We start from the raw sequence: 17,433 nt of genomic DNA on the forward strand, positions 1-17,433 counted from the left end.
CCCGCCCGCCCGCGGCGCTCCTCCCCCGCCCGCCTCCTGCAACCCCAAACCGGCTGCGCCGGCCCGCAGCACCGCCTCCCGCGCCTTCCCTACGGCCGGAGAGCCGCAGAGACCGCGGCGACGCGCAGCTCCAACGCGCCGACGCCGCCCGGCCCAGCCCGCCCTGCGCGCGCGACGGCCTCGGGCGGCATCCCGCGCGGCACGCTGGGAGTTGTAGTCCGCGCCGCCCTGCCCGGCCCCGCCGCGGAGACCCCCGGGACGGGAGGAGACCCGCGGGCTGGGAGCGGGTCCTGCGCCCCCAGCCCAGGGCGTTCGGACGTGGGGGGAACACCCCCGCCAGCATCGTGGGCGGAGAATCCAGAGTCCGCGCGCAGACACGAGCAGGGTTCCGGAGAGGCCAAAGCCGCACCTAGAAGAGCGCTAAAAGGGCGGCTTAGGCTGAGGGGGTGAGCCGGGGGAGGTTTCAGTAGCCGGCTCTGTGGCGCAATGGATAGCGCATTGGACTTCTAGCCGATCCTTGGTGTGGTGATTCAAAGGTTGTGGGTTCGAGTCCCACCAGAGTCGAATTTTGGATACCTCCTCCCTCACTTTCATGTGGATATTTTACGGCCTTCAGTACCTTCACAAGTTTCAGAAGATCTGCAGACCAGAGGCTGGAACGTCTGCTTCTGGGATGGCAATAAATGTGACGTCAGGATTTCTGCCTAGGAATCCTTTCTAGCCTTGGTGTGTTGTAAGCAGTTTGACACACCTCGTGGTACAAAGGGTATGGATCTGAAGACCTGTACCTAACTTTGGCCTCGGACCCTGCAGCAAATCAGCTAACTTCTAAGCCTATGACTACATTTGTCATGCCACCTGCTGAGTCCTGGGTCACTGACCAGCTTCCCAGCCCTGTGTGGCACTGAGACCTCTGAAAACTTGATTCCTTGATAATCAAACATGTTGGGCGTCCACACTTCTTATCCTGAAATACATCCACTAATTCCTTAGTCCAGGAAGAAGTCCTTAAAGGGGGGGATGGGCAATTTTCAGGGAGGGCTCAAAAATGAAATGAAGTTTTGGTCTAATAATTACTTGGACCTATTTATTCCAGAGTATAGAGTGCATCCTTTAGGGGGACTTAGGTAAATTAAAGCTCCGTCTCCCTCGTGGGAGGCAGTGTGGTGCAGTGGTGATGGGCATTGGCATCCAACAGACATGGGTCAGCTTCTCAGCCGAGTGTTTGTTCAGTCTCCCTTCCTTCCTTCCTTCCTTCCTTCCTTCCTTCCTTCCTTCCTTCCTTCCTCCCTCCCTCCCTCCCTCCCTCTCTCTTCTTTTCTTTTCTTTTCTTTTCTTTTCTTTTCTTTTCTTTTCTTTTCTTTTCTTTTCAGATTTTATGTGGCTCCTGGGTGGCTCAGTCAGTTAAGCATCCATCTATTGGTTTCCACTCAAGCCAATGATCTCACAGTTCTTGAGATCAAGCCCTGCATCAGGCTCCTTGCAGACAATGCAGAGCCTGCTTGGGATTCTTTCTTCCCCTCCCCTGCTCTCTCTCTCTCTCAAAATAAATAAACCTTAAAAAAAAAAAAGATTTTATTTTTGGCAGGCACCTGGGTGGCTCAGTCGGTTAAGTGTCCCAATGTTAAAAAAAATTTTTTTTAGTGTTTATTTCTTTTTGAAAGAGAGAGAGAGAGAGAGAGAGAGAGAGAGAGAGAGAGGGACATTGCAAGCAGGGAGGGGCAGAGAGAGAGGGAACACAGGATCTGAAGCATCCTCCAAGCTCTGAGCTGTCAACACAGAGCCCGATGTGGGGCCGGACACACGAGTCATGAGATCATGACCCGAGCCGAAGTCAGACACCACCCAGGTGTCCCAATCATCTCGCTCTTGATTTTGGCTTAGGTCATGATCTCAAGGTTCACGAGATGGAGTCCCATGTCAGGCTCTGTGCTGACAGTGTGAGGCCTGCTTGGGATTCTCTATCTCCCTCGCTCTCTGCCCCTTACCTGCTCGTGCTCTTTCTCTCTCTCAAAAACAAATAAACGTTTTTTTTTTAATTTTTATTTATTATTATTTTTAAGTTATTATTTTCATTCCAGTTAGTTAACATATAGTATTCTATTAGTTTCAGGTGTACAATGTAGTGACCCAACACTTCCATACAACACCCAGTGCTCATCACAAGTGCCCTCCTTAATCCTCATAACTTACTTAATCCATCCCCCCACCATCCTCCCCTCTGGTGACCTTCAGTTTGATCTCCATAGTTAAGAGTCTGTTTCTTGCCTTGCCTCTCTCTTTTTTTCCCCTTTGCTCATGTTTTATTTCTTTAAAAAAAATTTTTTTTTAACGTTTATTTATTTTTGAGACAGAGAGAGACAGAGCATGAACGGAGGAGGGGCAGAGAGAGAGAGGGAGACACAGAATCGGAAGCAGGCTCCAGGCTCTGAGCCATCAGCCCAGAGCCCGACGCGGGGCTCGAACTCACAGACCGCGAGATCGTGACCTGAGCTGAAGTCAGACGCTTAACCGACTGAGCCACCCAGGCACCCCATGTTTTATTTCTTAAATTCCACATGAAATCATACGGCACTTGTCTTTCTCTGGCTGAATAACTTCACTTAGCATTATACTCGCTAGCTCCACCCATGTCATTGCAAATGGCAAGATGTCATCGTTTTTTATAGTTGAACAACATTCCAGTGTATATATATATACACCACATTGTCCTGATTCGTTCATCAATAGATAGACACTGGACTGCTTCTGTATTTTGGCTATTGGAAATAATGCTGCTATTAACATAGGGGTACATGTATCCCTTTAGAATTGGTGTGTTTTCTTATTCTTTAGGTAGGCAAACACCCAGTAGTACAACTGCTAGATCCTAGGGTAGTTCTATTTTTAACTTTTTGGGGAACTTCCATACTGTTTTCCTCAGTGGCTGCACCAGTTTGCATTCCCAAATAAAATAGTTTTTTAAAGTAATCCCTCCACCCTACATGGGGCTCGAGCCCACAGCCCTGAGATCAAGAGTCGTCACATGCTCCACTGAACTGAACCAGCCAGGCACCCCTCCACTTCTTTTTTTTTAATGTGTATTTTTGAGAGACAGGGCAGGAGCGGAGGAGGGGCAGAGAGAGAGGGAGACACAGAATCGGAAGCAGGCTCCAGGCTCTGAGCTGCCAGGGCAGAGCCTGAGGCGGGGCTCGAACTCACAACCTATGAGATCATGACCTGAGCTGAAGTCGGACGCTCAGCCTGCCAAGCCACCCAGGTGCCCCTCCACTTCTTATATATAAAAATGAGGACACACTGCTAGTGCTCACTTCCCAGAATTTGAGTCCGTGTTTGACGTATTTATTATTGTAATTTACAAGCTCACTGACCACAAAGCTCATGTAAAATCTAGACATGTAGATTATCTCTGATTATATCTGCAGGGCTTAGGAAATAACAGAAGCCCGATAAATGTTTGTTGAATGAATGACAGCGAGAGTGAATTGGAGGCTCTGATCTGATCCACACAGGATCCAGGGGTATAAACACGATCGTGTCCACATCATTTGCTGAGGTCATATACAATGTGGGCAAATGAGAGTTTGCAAGATGGCAGTGGTGACCAGCTCCCTTGTTCTCCTCCCCCTAGCCCGGTCACAATGGTGAGGCCAAGGCAGTACTCCACCAGACCCTGGGCCTGGCCTGTGGGGGAGATGCAAGGGGACATAGAAGGAACGAGACAGCCCGTCTTCAAGTTGCTGACAGTCTAGTTGGATACACCGGCAGGTGGAGATTAGATCACTAAATAGGTTGCCCCTCACCAACTGCTCACCATACCTCTGTCAACACCTACCACACATTATTATGACTTGTCTTCTTTGCTTTTCAGTCAGATACACCTGGGTTACACTCCCAGTCCCACCTGTGAGGCATTGGGCAAATCACCTCTTCTCACGGAGCCTCGGTCTCTCATTTTCTTTTTTAGATTTTAGTAAAAACATTTTTTTAATGTTTATTTATCTTTGAGAGAGAGAGAGTGTGTGTGTGTGTGATCTGGAGAAGAGGCAGAGAGAGGGAGACACAGAATCCAAAGCAGGTTCTGGGTTCTGAGCTGCCAGCACAGAGCCTGACACGGGGTTCGAACTCACAAACCACGAGATCATGACCTGAGCCAAAGTCGGATGCCTAACCAACTGAGCCACCCGGGCACCCCTTTAGATTTTATTTTTAAACAATCTCTACACCCAACATGGGGCTCAAACCTACAACCCTGAGATCAAGAGTCCCATCCTCTACCGACTGAGCCAGCCAGGTGCCCCCTCAGTGTCCTCATTTATAAAATGGGAATACAGTCATCATGGTCCCTGCCTCCTAGGGGTGGATAAGGACTCAAGGAAATAGCGCACGTCAAGCTCTCAGCATAGGGCGGGCATGTTGGAGGCCCTTAGCTGCTATAACCACTCAACTCCCCAGAGGGCGGGCGGATGCAGCTCTTTCAATCATTGCAGGACCCCCAGCGTTTGGCCAACACTCAGAAGGCATTTGTGAAATAGCTGGAGACCAGGGGGCTTGTGCATCGGGACACATGGACAGGGGAGGACCTTGTGGTGGGAAATGTGATTGGAAGGCCTTTGTGTGCTGGGCTGAGGAGTTTATCTTGGGGGCAGTAAAGAGCCATTGAGGGTTAGGAGGGTAGGAGCTGGGTGCCGTTATTTGTGGGACAGGCTGAGTTTAGGCTGACCTCACAGTGGGCTCCTTTCCACTGACATGGCCCCTGTCTGCCCTGCGTTAGAGAACGAACATCAGCACTTAAACTTCCAGACTTTTCAGGTAAGAGTTAGGACTTGAAGGCAATAAAGGTCCGGAGGGGACTACAGTGGTTTGGCCCCGGAACACAGTGGATGCTCACCTTGTAGATGCTTGGTTGCATTTGGCATCAGGATCTTTGGACTACGTAAGTCCGCCCACCCTGGGTGTGTGCAGAGTAAATGCCTCTGGCTTCGTTGTGTATGTGGTGACTTCAGAGGTCTTGAGGGATCTTCCTGGGACATGACCGCTTCCATTTCCTAAATGTTTACTATGTGCTAACACTACACATGCATAACGGCCCTGTTGTGGGATGGGTGTATACTCTCCCCGTTTTACAGGTAGGGAGCCAGAGGCTCAAAGGGGTGACAGGCTGCTGCAAGGGTGCAGTGCTGGTCAGTGGCAGGGCCATGTCTGTCTGTCCTCAGAGCCTGTGCCCCCAAACATGGCTCTGAAGCCAGCTACATATGGCTTTTTATCAGGCAGAGGGAAAGGGAGCTTTCCCTGAGCTGCCAGAAGGGGACTCAAGACCTGTCTGTTGCAAAACAAGTTCCATCACAGCCCAGATGTGTGACTTGAGGACGCTCCCTGGACCTGAGACCCATGGTCTTCACTGTGAAGTGAGGTGGTTGTGGGGACCAAATGTAGTTTTGCACATGCAGGGCTTAGCATCCGTGCTTTCCACTATGAAGCAGCAAGCCCTTACCATGTGCCAAGCACTGTTCCCAGTGGTGAAGGGAAAGAACAAGGTCCCTGCTCCCATGGCACAGACAGAGAACTTGTAAATAAATGAACAAATAAGGGGCCCCTGGGTGACTCAGTTGGTTAAGGGTCCAACTTTGGCTCAGGTCATGATCTCACAGTTTGTGAGTTCAAGCCCCGCATGGGGCTTGCTGCTGTCAGCACAGAGCCCACTTTGGATCCTCTGTCCCTCCTCCTTCTCTCTGCCCCTCCCTTGCTCTCAAAAAAAAAACCAAAAAAACCCACAAAAAAACAAAAAAAACCCCACATGTTAAAAAATGACATCTTTTCAGAGTGGTTAAGTGCCAGGAAGAAAAGGTGACATAGTGTGGCAAGGGGGAGGGAACCTCTTCAAATGGGTGGTCAGGGAAGGCTTCTCTGAAGAGGTGACATTTGAGCACAAATGTGAATGACAAGTAGTTGGCCATGTAATGACTAGGGGACAGGATGCTATTCCCAAAGGTAGGAAGAAGGGGTGCCTGGGTGGCTCAGTCGGTTAGGTGTCCGACTTCGGCTCAGGTCGTGATCGCATGGTTCCTGAGTTTGAGCCCCACGTCGGGCTGTCAGCACACAGCCCGTTTCAGATTCTGTGTCCTACCCCCCCCCCCGCCCCTCCCCTGCTACCACTGTCTCTCAAAATAAATAAACTTAAAAAAACAAAACAAACAACAACAAACAGAAGGCAAACATAGTTTATTGAGATGAAGAGTGGAAGTTTCTAGGTAGAAGTTGGCAGAGCCTTATGGGCTGTGGTAAGAACTCAGTAAGTGGTAGCTGTTGCCAGTGTATAACTTATTTCCAATCGTGAGTTGGTGCCACCCTAAGATCTGGAGACCAGACTTCATTCCCAGCTAATTGTGACAGCCAGTGCCCATCTCTTGAATGCTGTAAAGGCCCAGGCCATTCAGGCACCAGGTGGCTGGAGCAGGTGAACTCCCCAGCTGGGCAGAGAAGGCCATCTGTGAGTCAGGCCTTTCTCCCCCTAACTTGGCACTGTTGACTTTTACTGACCTGGGGGTAAGGGGTGCCTGGACTCTGGAAAGCCATGGAAACATGCTGGGTCTGGAAAGATGGCCTAAGCTGCAAAGAAGGATTAGATATAGAAAGCTCACCCTAATCCTCTCCTCTTTCTGCAGAAATTCAAAGAGCTCAGGACAAGGCTTCCCTCTTGGAAAAGGCCACTGTTCTGAGGTAGGCCTCCAGCCTCCCAGCTCTATCAGCGGGAGCCCTGGACTGGGACTCAGTCGGCACAAGGAAGGCTGAGGCGCTGGTGTGGCAATGTGGGGCCGGTTTCGGAGAGGCCCGTGGTTCCAGACCCAGCTCTGCTCCTACTGCCTCATTAGTAAAATGCAAGCAATAGTATGGCCTTTCTCTTTGGGTTGTTGGGAGGCATCAGTGCAATAATGCATCTCAATTGCTAACGCACAGAGTACAGCTGTAAATAAACTGTAACCCTTATTACCAATAGGGAAACTGAGGCATAGGAAACCCAACCAAGGAGGACACGTGGCCTGTGTTCTAGTTATTTCGGGCAATTCCTTGCCCATCTCTGGGCCTTGGTTGTCCTATCCACACAAAGGGGAGCTGGCTCCCCAAAACTCTCAGTGTTTCTCGTTCTAAAACCCAAAACAGGGTCACTCACTCTTCCGGTGATCCTTTCAACCTGCCTGTCCCCAACTCCTTGGCCCTGACCCAGGGAAAATGTCTGTGGCCATTCCAAAATGAATCAGCAGCCTCAGAGCTGCCTCCTCACCTGTGATCACAATGAGGATAATTGCCTTCTGTCCCCGGGCCCCTTCTCTGAAGCCCTCTTCTGAGTGTCACCTCACGAAATCCCCACAGTGACCCTAGGAAGTGGGTGCTGTTTTCATTCCCCTTTTACTGATGATGAAATGGGCTGACAGGGGGGCCAAGTTCCTCTGCCGGAAAATGATGGAGGAATTGGGAATCTGAGTCCCAGTCTGTCTGACTTTAGACCAAAGGAAACAGGACAAGTAGCTGAAGTTCAGGCTGAAGGGAATGTCTGCCCTTGGTGCTCAAAGGCCCAAGGCTGCTAGAGGAAGAGGTAGATAGTTGGCCTGATGGCAGGCTTTATTCAGACAGCAGACTCACCTGCTCCTTTTCAGGCCTTTGTACCTGGGTATAGCCCTCACTGCTGGAGCAAATCCAGCCTGGCCCTCAAAAAACCCTGGATGGCAAAGAGCAGTCCAGAACGGGGGCAGTGGACCTGAGACATCCCGCCCCCACCAGCCTGGATGACTGATTCCCACTCACACATGGTTCTCTTTGGGCAACTCCAGGCTCCCTCCTGGGTGGCCCTCAAGCCACTCAGCAGTGGTTGTAACAAATTATGACAAATGATGTCCAAGGGTCAGTGTTCAAAGAAAAGGAGCAAAGGTATGGCAAAAGAGTCTTCTGCCCCCAGGGGTTGAGGGTGGGCAGTACCTCAGGGCCTAGGCCAGGGCCCTGACAAGCATCGGGGGGTCTGTGATGCCCAGCTCCTCCCGTAGAGCCCTCAGGGGCTGCTCCCAGCGCCGCTCGTAGTACAGGTTGAAGACACATGGGGCTCTGCGCCCATTCTGAACTGCCCACGGGATCAGCTCCGAAACCAGCACCTGCAGGCCCCTGTGGGGCAGCAGAGGGAAAAGAAGACATAAGATCCCCAGGGCCAGGCACACTATGTGCCCAGAAGCTGATGCACATTTTCTCAGTTAACCCTCACAAACACCTTGAAAAGAAGGTAGTTATTATCTTCATTAGCAGATGAGGAAACAGAAAGTCAGTGAGGCAAAATCTTGTGCCCAAAGCTACATATTTTGAATATGCTGAAGCCCAGATTTAAATCAGGGGCTACCTAACTCCGGAAACTAACCCTGGATTTGCCACTCCTTCCCACCAGCCCCACCCTCGCAAGTCCATTGCTCTGACCCAACACTGAGGCCTGGCCCCAAAGCCCCTAGAGAGTCCTGTGAAACACCCAAACTTCATTCGTTGCCTTGGAGATCCTATGCCAGACCGGTTTCACCTTTTTGCCCCATTCCTTCTACCCTGGCTTCCTAGAGAACTCTGGGGCTGTCCAGGAAGGTGATATGCTTGTCCCATTTCCTGGAGCCCTGGCTCCTCTGAGTTCTCCCCCAACCCCTTGCCACTTGAGAACTTACTGGGTATGGAGTCGGATCGGTCCAAAGAGAGCACCCAGGATGCACATGGGCAGGCCGGTCTGGACAGCCTCAAACCACTTCACCACGATCTCCCCTGGGGGGCAGGGCGAGGAATGGGGTGGGAGGTGAGAAGGGCCCAGGAGGAGAGGCCATGGTGCTCGTGGAGGAGCAGAGCAAAGCACTGGCTCCTCTTTAATCTCTACCAGGTTAGCTGTGCCCAGTCCTGGTTCCCACTGGGCTTTGGAGCACTTGGCTTGGGTGCAGGAAAGGGCCTGGGGAAGAGCAGAAGAAGATAAGGGCTGGAAAGGAAGCTTGGGGTCAGTGTGCAGAGGACTCTAAAAGCCAGGGTGAGAAGTCCAGGGTGGTTCCTCCAGGCCTCAGGGAATTGCAGAGGGTTTTAGAGCAGGGAGCCCGGGTCAGCTTAGGAATCGTACAGGCAGTGGTTCACACACACACCCAAGATGTTCAGAAAGCAGGAAAACGAGGCACTGAGCTGGCTAACTGGTGGGTGACAGACCCAGGTGGCCAGGCTGGCTGGAACCTCCCACCTCACTCCACCCCACCCCGCCCATCGCCACTCTCAAGGCAACTGGGGGGGAGCACTCACCCAGCATGTTGGTGGGCATCCCCAGCAGGGTGTGGAGCATGTCGTGTACCTCCCGGTACCGTTGGATCACATATGCTAGTTCCTCATCGTCCACGAATCGGGTGGGTGCTCGGGTGTCTGGGGAGACCCTCTGACAACAATGACCCTCCCCTGTATCTCTTCCCAACTGTCCCCAAGGCCTAACTGGCCAACCTCTCTTTGACTGTGAACCACTCCCACCAAATTCATACCCACCAAAAATCTCTGAGGACTGTTTCTTTTCTTAAAAAAAAAAAAATAAATAAATAAATAAAATTTTTTTAAACGTTTATTTACTTTTGAGTGCGAGCCAGGAAGGGGCAGGGAGAGAGGGGGAGACACAGAATCTAAAAGAGGATCCAGGCTCTGAGCTGTCAGCATAGAGCCCGATGCGGGGCTTGAACTCATGAACTGTGAGATCATGACCTGAGCCGAAGTTAGATGCTTAACCGACTGAGCCACCCAAGCGCTCCCTCTGAGGACAGTTTCTGTCCATACCTGCCAACAGGGGAGTCTGCAGGCAGGGGATATAGTGGCACTGACACCCCCATGGCCTACCCCAACTCACACAGAATGTCTCAGCCTGTTGGAATTTATGGCAAAGAAGCTCCATGGGGTAGGAGGAAGTGGTAGTTGTTTAAGCGGATAGAGTTCCAGGTAAAAGTCCTGGAGGTTTCACAACAACGCGAATATATTTAACACTACTAACTCTCCACTTAGAAACGGTTAAGATGACAACTTTTTTTTTTTTTTTAATGTTTTATTTTTGAGACACAGAGAAACAGAGCATGAACGGGGGAGGGTCAGAGAGAGAGGGAGACACAGAACCCGAAGCAGGCTCCAGGCTCTAAGCTGTCAGCACAGAGACCGACACGGGGCTCAAACTCACAGACCGCGATATCATGACCTGAGCCGAACTTGGAAGCTCAACTACCTGAGCCACCCAGGCGCCTGTTTTTTTGTTTGTTTTGTTTTTTTAAGTAAACTCTACCCCCAACATGGGGCCCGAACTCCTGACCCTGAGATCAAGAACCACATGTTCTTCTGACTGAGCCAGCCAGGCTCCCCTGAGATAGCAACTCTCATGTTATTTCACCTTATGTTAGGTTTAAACCACAATCAGAAATAAAATAGGAAAAGAAGAAGCTTCCAAGACCCCTGATCCTGTTTTTAAAAAAAAGGTTTTATTTTTTCAAGTAATCTCTATACCTAATATGGGGCTTGAATTTACAACCCTGAGATCAAGAGTTGCACACTCTGCTGACTGAACCAGCCAGGTGTCCTGGCCCTGATCCTTCACATAAGCTGCTCCCAGCCTAGGGTACTCTCCCCCTAAACGCTCAGTTTCACCTTTACAATTTCTATCTATCCTTTATGACTTGCCTTATGTGTTCCTGCTGCAGGGAGGCTGTCTATGACCTTTGACCGATCAGGTCCACGTTATGGTCTCCTGCAGCATCCTGTATCTTGTATTGTGACGTAGTGAGTCTGCCCTTCTTCTAAACCTGGACTTTCCAGTACAGCAGCCACTTACCACATGTGGCCACCAAGCCTTGAAATGTGCTGTAGTGCGTATAAAATACACACTGAGTTTTGAAGACTTGGCATGAAGAGAGCAATGTAAAATCTCACTAATTTAGAAATAATGATTACATACTGAAATAATATTTTAGGTCCATTAGGCTAAATATACGGTAATATGCTATTAAAGTTAATTTCACTTGTTTCTTTCTGCTTTCACTGAAGTGGCTAACAGCAAGTTTAAAGCCTTGTATTGGCTTGCGGTCTCTTTCTGTGAACGGTGGGGTAGCAGCCTTTCAGCTGCAGAGGGCTACCGGCTGATTTGCTCACTGTTGTATCGCCAGGGCCTGGGTGAATAAACGTCTCACGAATACGTGAGTAAAAGGTCAGCTCCAGGCAATTTTCTGACCCCAGGCAGGGATGACAACTGTCCTCATCTTACCCACCCACCTCCTCAGTCCTCAGCAGCACCCATGCAGAACGGGAACAGTGTGGTGTTCCTGTCCTCAAAGCATGGTGTCAGCCTGTCCAGAGGCCAAAGGATTTGATGTCTTCGTTGCTTTTGGGGTTGCTGGCTGAGTGCCTTGGTCCGCATCTGTGACCTCATTGGGTCCCGGGTCCTAATCTCTTCTTCTTCTTCTTCTTTATTTTTTATTTATTTTTTTAAATGTTTATTCATTTTTGAGAGACAGAGCTCAAGCAGGGGTAGGGCAGAAAGAGAGGGAGACACAGAATCCAAAGCAGGCTCCAGACTCTGAGCTGTCAGCACAGCCCTGACACGGGGCTTGAACTCATGAACCGTGAGATCACGGCCTGAGCCGAAGTCAGCCGCTTAACTGACTGAACCACCCAGGTGCCCCACTTCTTCTTCTTTTTTAAATGTTTTACTTATTTTTTAGAGTGCAAGAGGAGGAAGGGCAGAGAGAGGGACAGGATCCAAAGCGGGCTCTGCGCTGACAGCAGTGAGCCCAGTGTGGGGCCTGAACTCTCGAGCTGCAAGATCATGACCTGAGCTGAAGTTGGATACTTAACCAACTGAGCCACCCAGGTCCCCCTCCTAATTTCTTCTACATGCCGTGTGAAGCTGAAGGCGATCACGGTGACAACAACTATATTTATCAAGTATCTACTATGTGTCAGCACTGTATGAAGTCCTTTACATATATCATCACACTGCACCCTCATGATCATCTGGCAGTAGATATTGTTATGAGCCTCAGAGACAGATAAGAGAAATGGGCTCAGAGAAGTTAAGTAACTTCCCGAAGATTACACAGCTAATCAAGTGGCTGGAACAAAGTCTGTTGGATTCCAAAGCCAGTAGCCTTAACATCCATTATTTATAAACCATGTTGAGTGCCCTGGCAATTAAACATTAGGTTCCCTTACCTTACAGAAGCGATATGAGGTTCAGAGAGGTCAAATGATTTGCTCAGGGCCATAGAGCTGGGAAGAGAGGTATGATCCTAACTTAGGCTACTCTTAACTCCAGAGCCCATGCTCAAAATCTTGACACCACAAGATGACCATACCCTCTACCAATGTCAGCCTCAGGGAGGGTAGCCTCACCTTGAACTTTGATATAAATCTCTGCTGGGACAAAGGTATTCCTTCTCATTCTGTGGGCTGCTGGTGTCAGTGCTCTACAAGTGTCACAATCTCTAGGGCTGTTATCACAACTAGGGCTGAGACTGGGCAGGGTGCCCAGGGAGGCCCTGGCAGTCCCATCCCCTCCACAGCAACAAGATGAAAGGCAGTCCCTCCCTGGGTGGCACTTGGGGAAGGCTACCCTGGTGGGTTTCCTACTGATGAAAGAACTTGCTTCCTGGTGAAATCTGAGCAGATGGTAGAAAATGGGGCAGGGGCAAGTGTCAGGAGAGTATGGGGAGCAGATTATTTTCTCAGGGACGATGATCTTCTAGAGTAGTAGGTTCTCAACTGCCCACCAGGGGATATTTGCAACGTCTGGAGATACTGGTGGTTGTCATAACTTAATGGGGTGCTATTGGCATCTACGCGTAGAGGCCAGGGAGGCTGTTCAACATCCTCGAATGCACAGGGCAGCCCCTACAAAGAATTAAGTGGGCCCAAAAGTCCGTAGTGCCAAGGTTCAGAAGCCTAGTTCTAGAGCAACCTGGAGGGCCATTTGACAGAGGTGCTTTGATGGGATGTGTGTATTTTGGGAGGGAGGGGTTGAGACAGGGAAGGTGGCCTAGCTGTATCCTAAGGCCCTTTTATAAATCAGGCCATGGGGCACCTAGGTGGCTCAGTTGCTTGAGCATTAGTCTCTTGGTTTTGGCTCAGGTTGTGATCTCACGGTTTGTGGGATCGAGCCCCACGTTGGGATTCTCTCTCTCCCTCTCTCTCCACCCCTCCCCCACTCGCTCTTATGCTCTCAAGATAAACATTAAAAAAAAAACAAAAACAAATCAGGTCATGTTACTACCCTAGTTGAAACCCTCCATGTCTTCCCATTGCTCCCATTATAAAATACAGACTTCTTCCCATGGCTGGCAGGGTCTGACCTGTCACCCACCGGCTGCCCCCCCCCCCCCCCCCGACTCCTATGTGGCCGCCTTGGTCAGTTTTCCTGTTCTGAAATACACAGGGCCTTGCACTTGCCAGGCCCTCTGCTCCTCCTCCTCTTCCGAGTCTCCTCAGAGGGGCCTCCTGTGACCTCCCCATCAGACATGGGCCTCCGACCCCGCCTCGTCGTCCTCTATCATGCTGACTGTTGTTCTCACCATCTGCGAGAATGGAAGCTCCACAACAGCAGGCTCTTTGGCAGTTTCGCTCTCTGTGTCTCAACTACTGAGAACAGTATTGGACATTCTAAGTAGTCAATAACTATTTGACCTGAATTTTTACACAATTTTTTTTTCTCTTATTGCTTTACTGTTTTCTTCTCCAAACCAGAATATTAGTATCTCAAGAGCAGGACTTTGTTTAGTTCACCATTATATCTCCAGCACCCGTAACCATGGATGGCACAGGGCAGATTCTGAACAAATGAGTGAGTTCCTCAGTAGCTGGGACTCTCCCCACCAGCTCCTTTCCTCCTTGCCTGGGGCAGAGAGTGTCACAACTTGTCATACCCTATCTCTAGAACTGGGGGGACATAGTACAGCAGTTGAGAGCATGATCTAGGAATGCCTGGATGGTTCAGTTGGTAGAGCATGTGACTTTTGATCTCAGGGTTGTGAGCTTGAGCCCCACAATGGGTGTAGAGATTACTTAAAATGTTAAAAAAAAAAAAAAAAGTGTGATCTAAGTATGAATACTGCCTCCATTTATACTGGCTATATGAAATCATCAAGTTGCTTAAGTGCTCTGAGTCTCAGTTTCTTCATCCATTAAAGGGAATAATAATAGGACATACCTGACAAGGCTGCTGGGAGGGTTCAGCAAGACCAGGTATGAGCCTGGCACCTGACATTCAATAAGAGAGTTTGGTTTTGTTTTGTTTTAGTAAGACACTACTAAATACTGGCCAGTATTATCCCTTGGAGTTCCTGGCCCATTTGCCTGTCCCATAGAAAATGACGAAGCCTTGGCACAAGGGACAAAAAGCACACCTGCCCGTGGTGGCCACTCAGGACTCCTTCTTCCTCAGGGCGTCACTCCCATGCCCTTCTCTGCCCTTCCTGGTGATTGTCAAATGCACAGAAGCTGGAAACTCACATTCACATCTAGGAAACGGAGATACTCTTGGCCAAGTGAGCCCTCAGGCAGACTACGGAGCTTGTCCAGGTCAAGGGTGGACAGTAAGATCCGCGGACGCTCCCTGCAAGGCAGAAGGCAGGACTTAGGTATTAGAAGTGCATCAGCAAAGGCAGGTGAGAGATCCAGTTAGAGCAAGGGTGTGAGAAGTGAAAGGGCAGAGAGCAATAATGGGGCCACAAATCCTACTGCAGGATGATGGCAGGTGCCGAGGAGATTATGACAAGCTAAGGCCGCAGTCTCTGCTTATAGGGGCACAATCTCGGGGGCATGTCTCAGATGTAATCAGGGTACTCACAAAGGGCACTGCAGGGCTGGGGGGTTATAGCTAGCCTGCTAGGAGAGCTTAGGGAAGGCAGAGGGCTCTGTGGCTGGAACTGGGCTGAGGCCACTACACTGCACTACCCACGGGTCATCACAGTGTTATGTGAATGGCGCCCATGGAGTTGGGCAGTGCGCAGCCTGGGCAGACATCCATGGCCAGTGCATCAAGAAGACCTCCCCAGAGGAACACAATGTGACCTCAGAGAGATCAGGATACTTAGAGAATTTCCTCAATCCCCCAAACAGAGTTGGGACCTACTGTAGGATCTGGGCACCCTCTGGATCCCTCTTCATTTGGTCCCTGAGGACCTTCAGGGCACGGAGTCCTGTGGTCTCCCCTAGGACCGCGACCATGTCTAAAAGAAAAGAAATGGGGACAAATGTAGGACATGATCTTAGGTATAAGTTACCAGACCTGATCTGAGCCTGTCTCCTACAGGATAAACTGAAATACAATCTATCTCTTAGGTACAAGGATTTGTTAAATATTTAGCAAATCTCCTTGCACACACTAAGTGCAAAATACATGTACCTATAATTATTACCATTGTTACTAATCTAATGGGTTGAGAAGGCTCTGGTTAGCACAGTGCTCTAAAGAGTTTACAAATCACTTTTACACCCATTATTACAACAGAATATCATGCCTCCATTGATAGGTGCAAGCTTTGGCATCAGAGTGCTAGGTTTGGGTTCAGCTGCAATCTCACTATTTAGGCTAACTTGTGCAAACTGCTTCCAAGCCTCAGGGTCCTATTTATGAAATGTGGAGAATACCTTTCTCATAGGGTTAATGTGAAAAATCAAGAACACCGTGTACATAGAACACTTACTTACTGCAGTGAACAACCAGAATAAAAGCTCGGTGAGCAGTTAGCATCATCATTTAAAAAAAAAATTTTTTTTTAATGTTTATTTTTGACAGAGAGAGAGAGAGAGACAGAGCATGAGGGGGGAGGGGCAGAGAGAGGGAGACACAGAATCTGAAGCAGGCTCCAGGCTCTGAGCCATCAGTACAGAGCCCGACGCGGGGCTCAAACTCACGGACCGTGAGATCACCACCTGAGCCGAAGTCAGACACTCAACCGACTGAGCCACCCAGGTGCCCCAGCATTATCATTTTTATTAGTAGGAGTAATAGTACTTTCCAGAATACTTAGAATCCTGAGAGGGAGGATAAAAATACTGTAGAACCCCAATATGTTTAAATCCAGCAAACACTGGGCATTTGTTATGTCAAGGCACAATCTAAAATACTGCTGAGGGGTGCCTGGGTGGCTCAGCCCGTTGAGGTATGATTCTTGATCTCTGGGTCGTGAGTTCGAGTCCCATGTTAGGCATACAGATGACTTAAAAAATGCTGCTGATACAGTGGAATAGGGCAGTCATGATCTCTGACCTCATAAAGTTTAATTTTTAGTGGGCTGTTACAATTTGACGCATGTTATTATAACAAACAAATCATCTATTTAGTGGAGAGGTTCTCAATGTGGCTGGATAACTGAATCTTCCGGGAAGTAGTTTATTTAAAAACGCAGGCCCGGGGCACCTGGGTGGCTCAGTCGGTTGAGTGTCCGACTTCGGCTCAGGGCATGATCTCACCGTCCGTGAGTTCGAGCCCCGCATCAGGCTCTGTGCTGACAGCTCCGAGCCTGGAGCCTGTTTCAGATCCTGTGTCTCCCTCTCTCTCTGACCCTCCCCTATTCATGCTCTGTCTCTCTCTGTCTCAAAAATAAAACATTAAAAAAATAAAAAATAAAAAAAAAAAACCAAACAGACAAAAAAAAAAAACCAAAACAAAACGCAGGCCCTTTTTTCCCCTCCCTTCCCTTCCCTTCCCCAGGCTTGGCCGGTCCAGACTGAGGTCAGGGTGGGATCCGGACATCTGCATTTTTGTGAACCTTGCGGGTGATGATGGGGTGCAGCCAGGTTTGGGTACCCCAGCCTAGTTTATTCTCCAGTTACCCCCTAGGAGACGGGTAGAGAGAGGTCGGCACCTGCCCAGGCTTCCCAGGCAAGGGCGTGAGCGGGCAGCCTTACCGTGGCGGTACGGGTTGTAGAGGGCCATTCCGGCCGAGCCCGCGGCCAGCAGAACCTTCTGCAGCGGGGAGGTGGGGATGTGCTCAGGGTAGAGCTGGCCGGCGCCATGGCGCACGCCTCGGAGCAGCACGTCTACAGGCCAAAAAAAAAAAGAAAGAAAGAAAGAAAGAAAAAAAGCGCCGCGGTCAGAGGAGCCGGGCGCCCCAGGCCTCCCTCTCGCCTCCGCCACTTACCTGCAGCCGGCCCCCGGTGCCCGGGGGGCGGGCGGAGAGGGCGCAGGGCAGCTCGCAGCAGGGTCGCCATGGCAGCGGGCACCCGCGAGCAGGGCCGGGTGGAAGCCGCAAGCCTTTCCGGGCGCGGAGCGCTCTGAAGTGCGTTTGGAGGGAAAAAATCGTAGTACGGCCAGCAAAGGGTCCTATCGCTAAGTATCCGAAGAAAACCCTGACGGCCTGTCCGCTACCTACGTCCACTAAAGCAAAACTCTCCCCATGTCGCCTCACTCCCAGAAAGCTT

The 17,433-nt window shown here is 50.1% G+C and overlaps 1 protein-coding gene and 1 non-coding gene across 3 annotated transcripts; one reads left to right on the top strand and one right to left on the bottom strand.

Annotated features, from left to right (window-relative positions):
* Positions 1–472: 472 nt before the first annotated feature.
* Positions 473–564, top strand: TRNAR-UCU (transfer RNA arginine (anticodon UCU)). The gene is given in 2 exon segments: positions 473–509; positions 529–564. It is a non-coding gene; the product is annotated as a tRNA-Arg (tRNA).
* Positions 565–6,205: 5,641 nt separating this feature from the next.
* COQ4 (coenzyme Q4) lies at positions 6,206–17,428 on the bottom strand. 2 transcript variants are annotated; one of them, XM_027035252.2, is made up of 7 exons: positions 17,154–17,428; positions 16,921–17,052; positions 15,140–15,236; positions 14,518–14,620; positions 9,298–9,427; positions 8,691–8,784; positions 6,206–8,154 (listed from the first exon to the last, which is right to left on the bottom strand). In XM_027035252.2, the coding sequence occupies exons 1-7, from the start codon at positions 17,221–17,223 to the stop codon at positions 7,983–7,985; spliced, it is 798 nt and encodes a 265-aa protein (XP_026891053.1). In that variant the 5' UTR covers positions 17,224–17,428; the 3' UTR covers positions 6,206–7,982. The 2 variants fall into 2 exon arrangements, with proteins under 2 accessions (XP_026891053.1, XP_026891055.2); XM_027035254.2 differs by lacking the exons at positions 6,206–8,154; positions 8,691–8,784; positions 9,298–9,427 and adding an exon at positions 10,478–13,644.
* Between the last annotated feature and the right edge of the window lie 5 nt (positions 17,429–17,433).

Source organism: Acinonyx jubatus, chromosome D4 (assembly GCF_027475565.1).
Source record: "Acinonyx jubatus isolate Ajub_Pintada_27869175 chromosome D4, VMU_Ajub_asm_v1.0, whole genome shotgun sequence".
NCBI lineage: Eukaryota > Metazoa > Chordata > Mammalia > Carnivora > Felidae > Acinonyx > Acinonyx jubatus.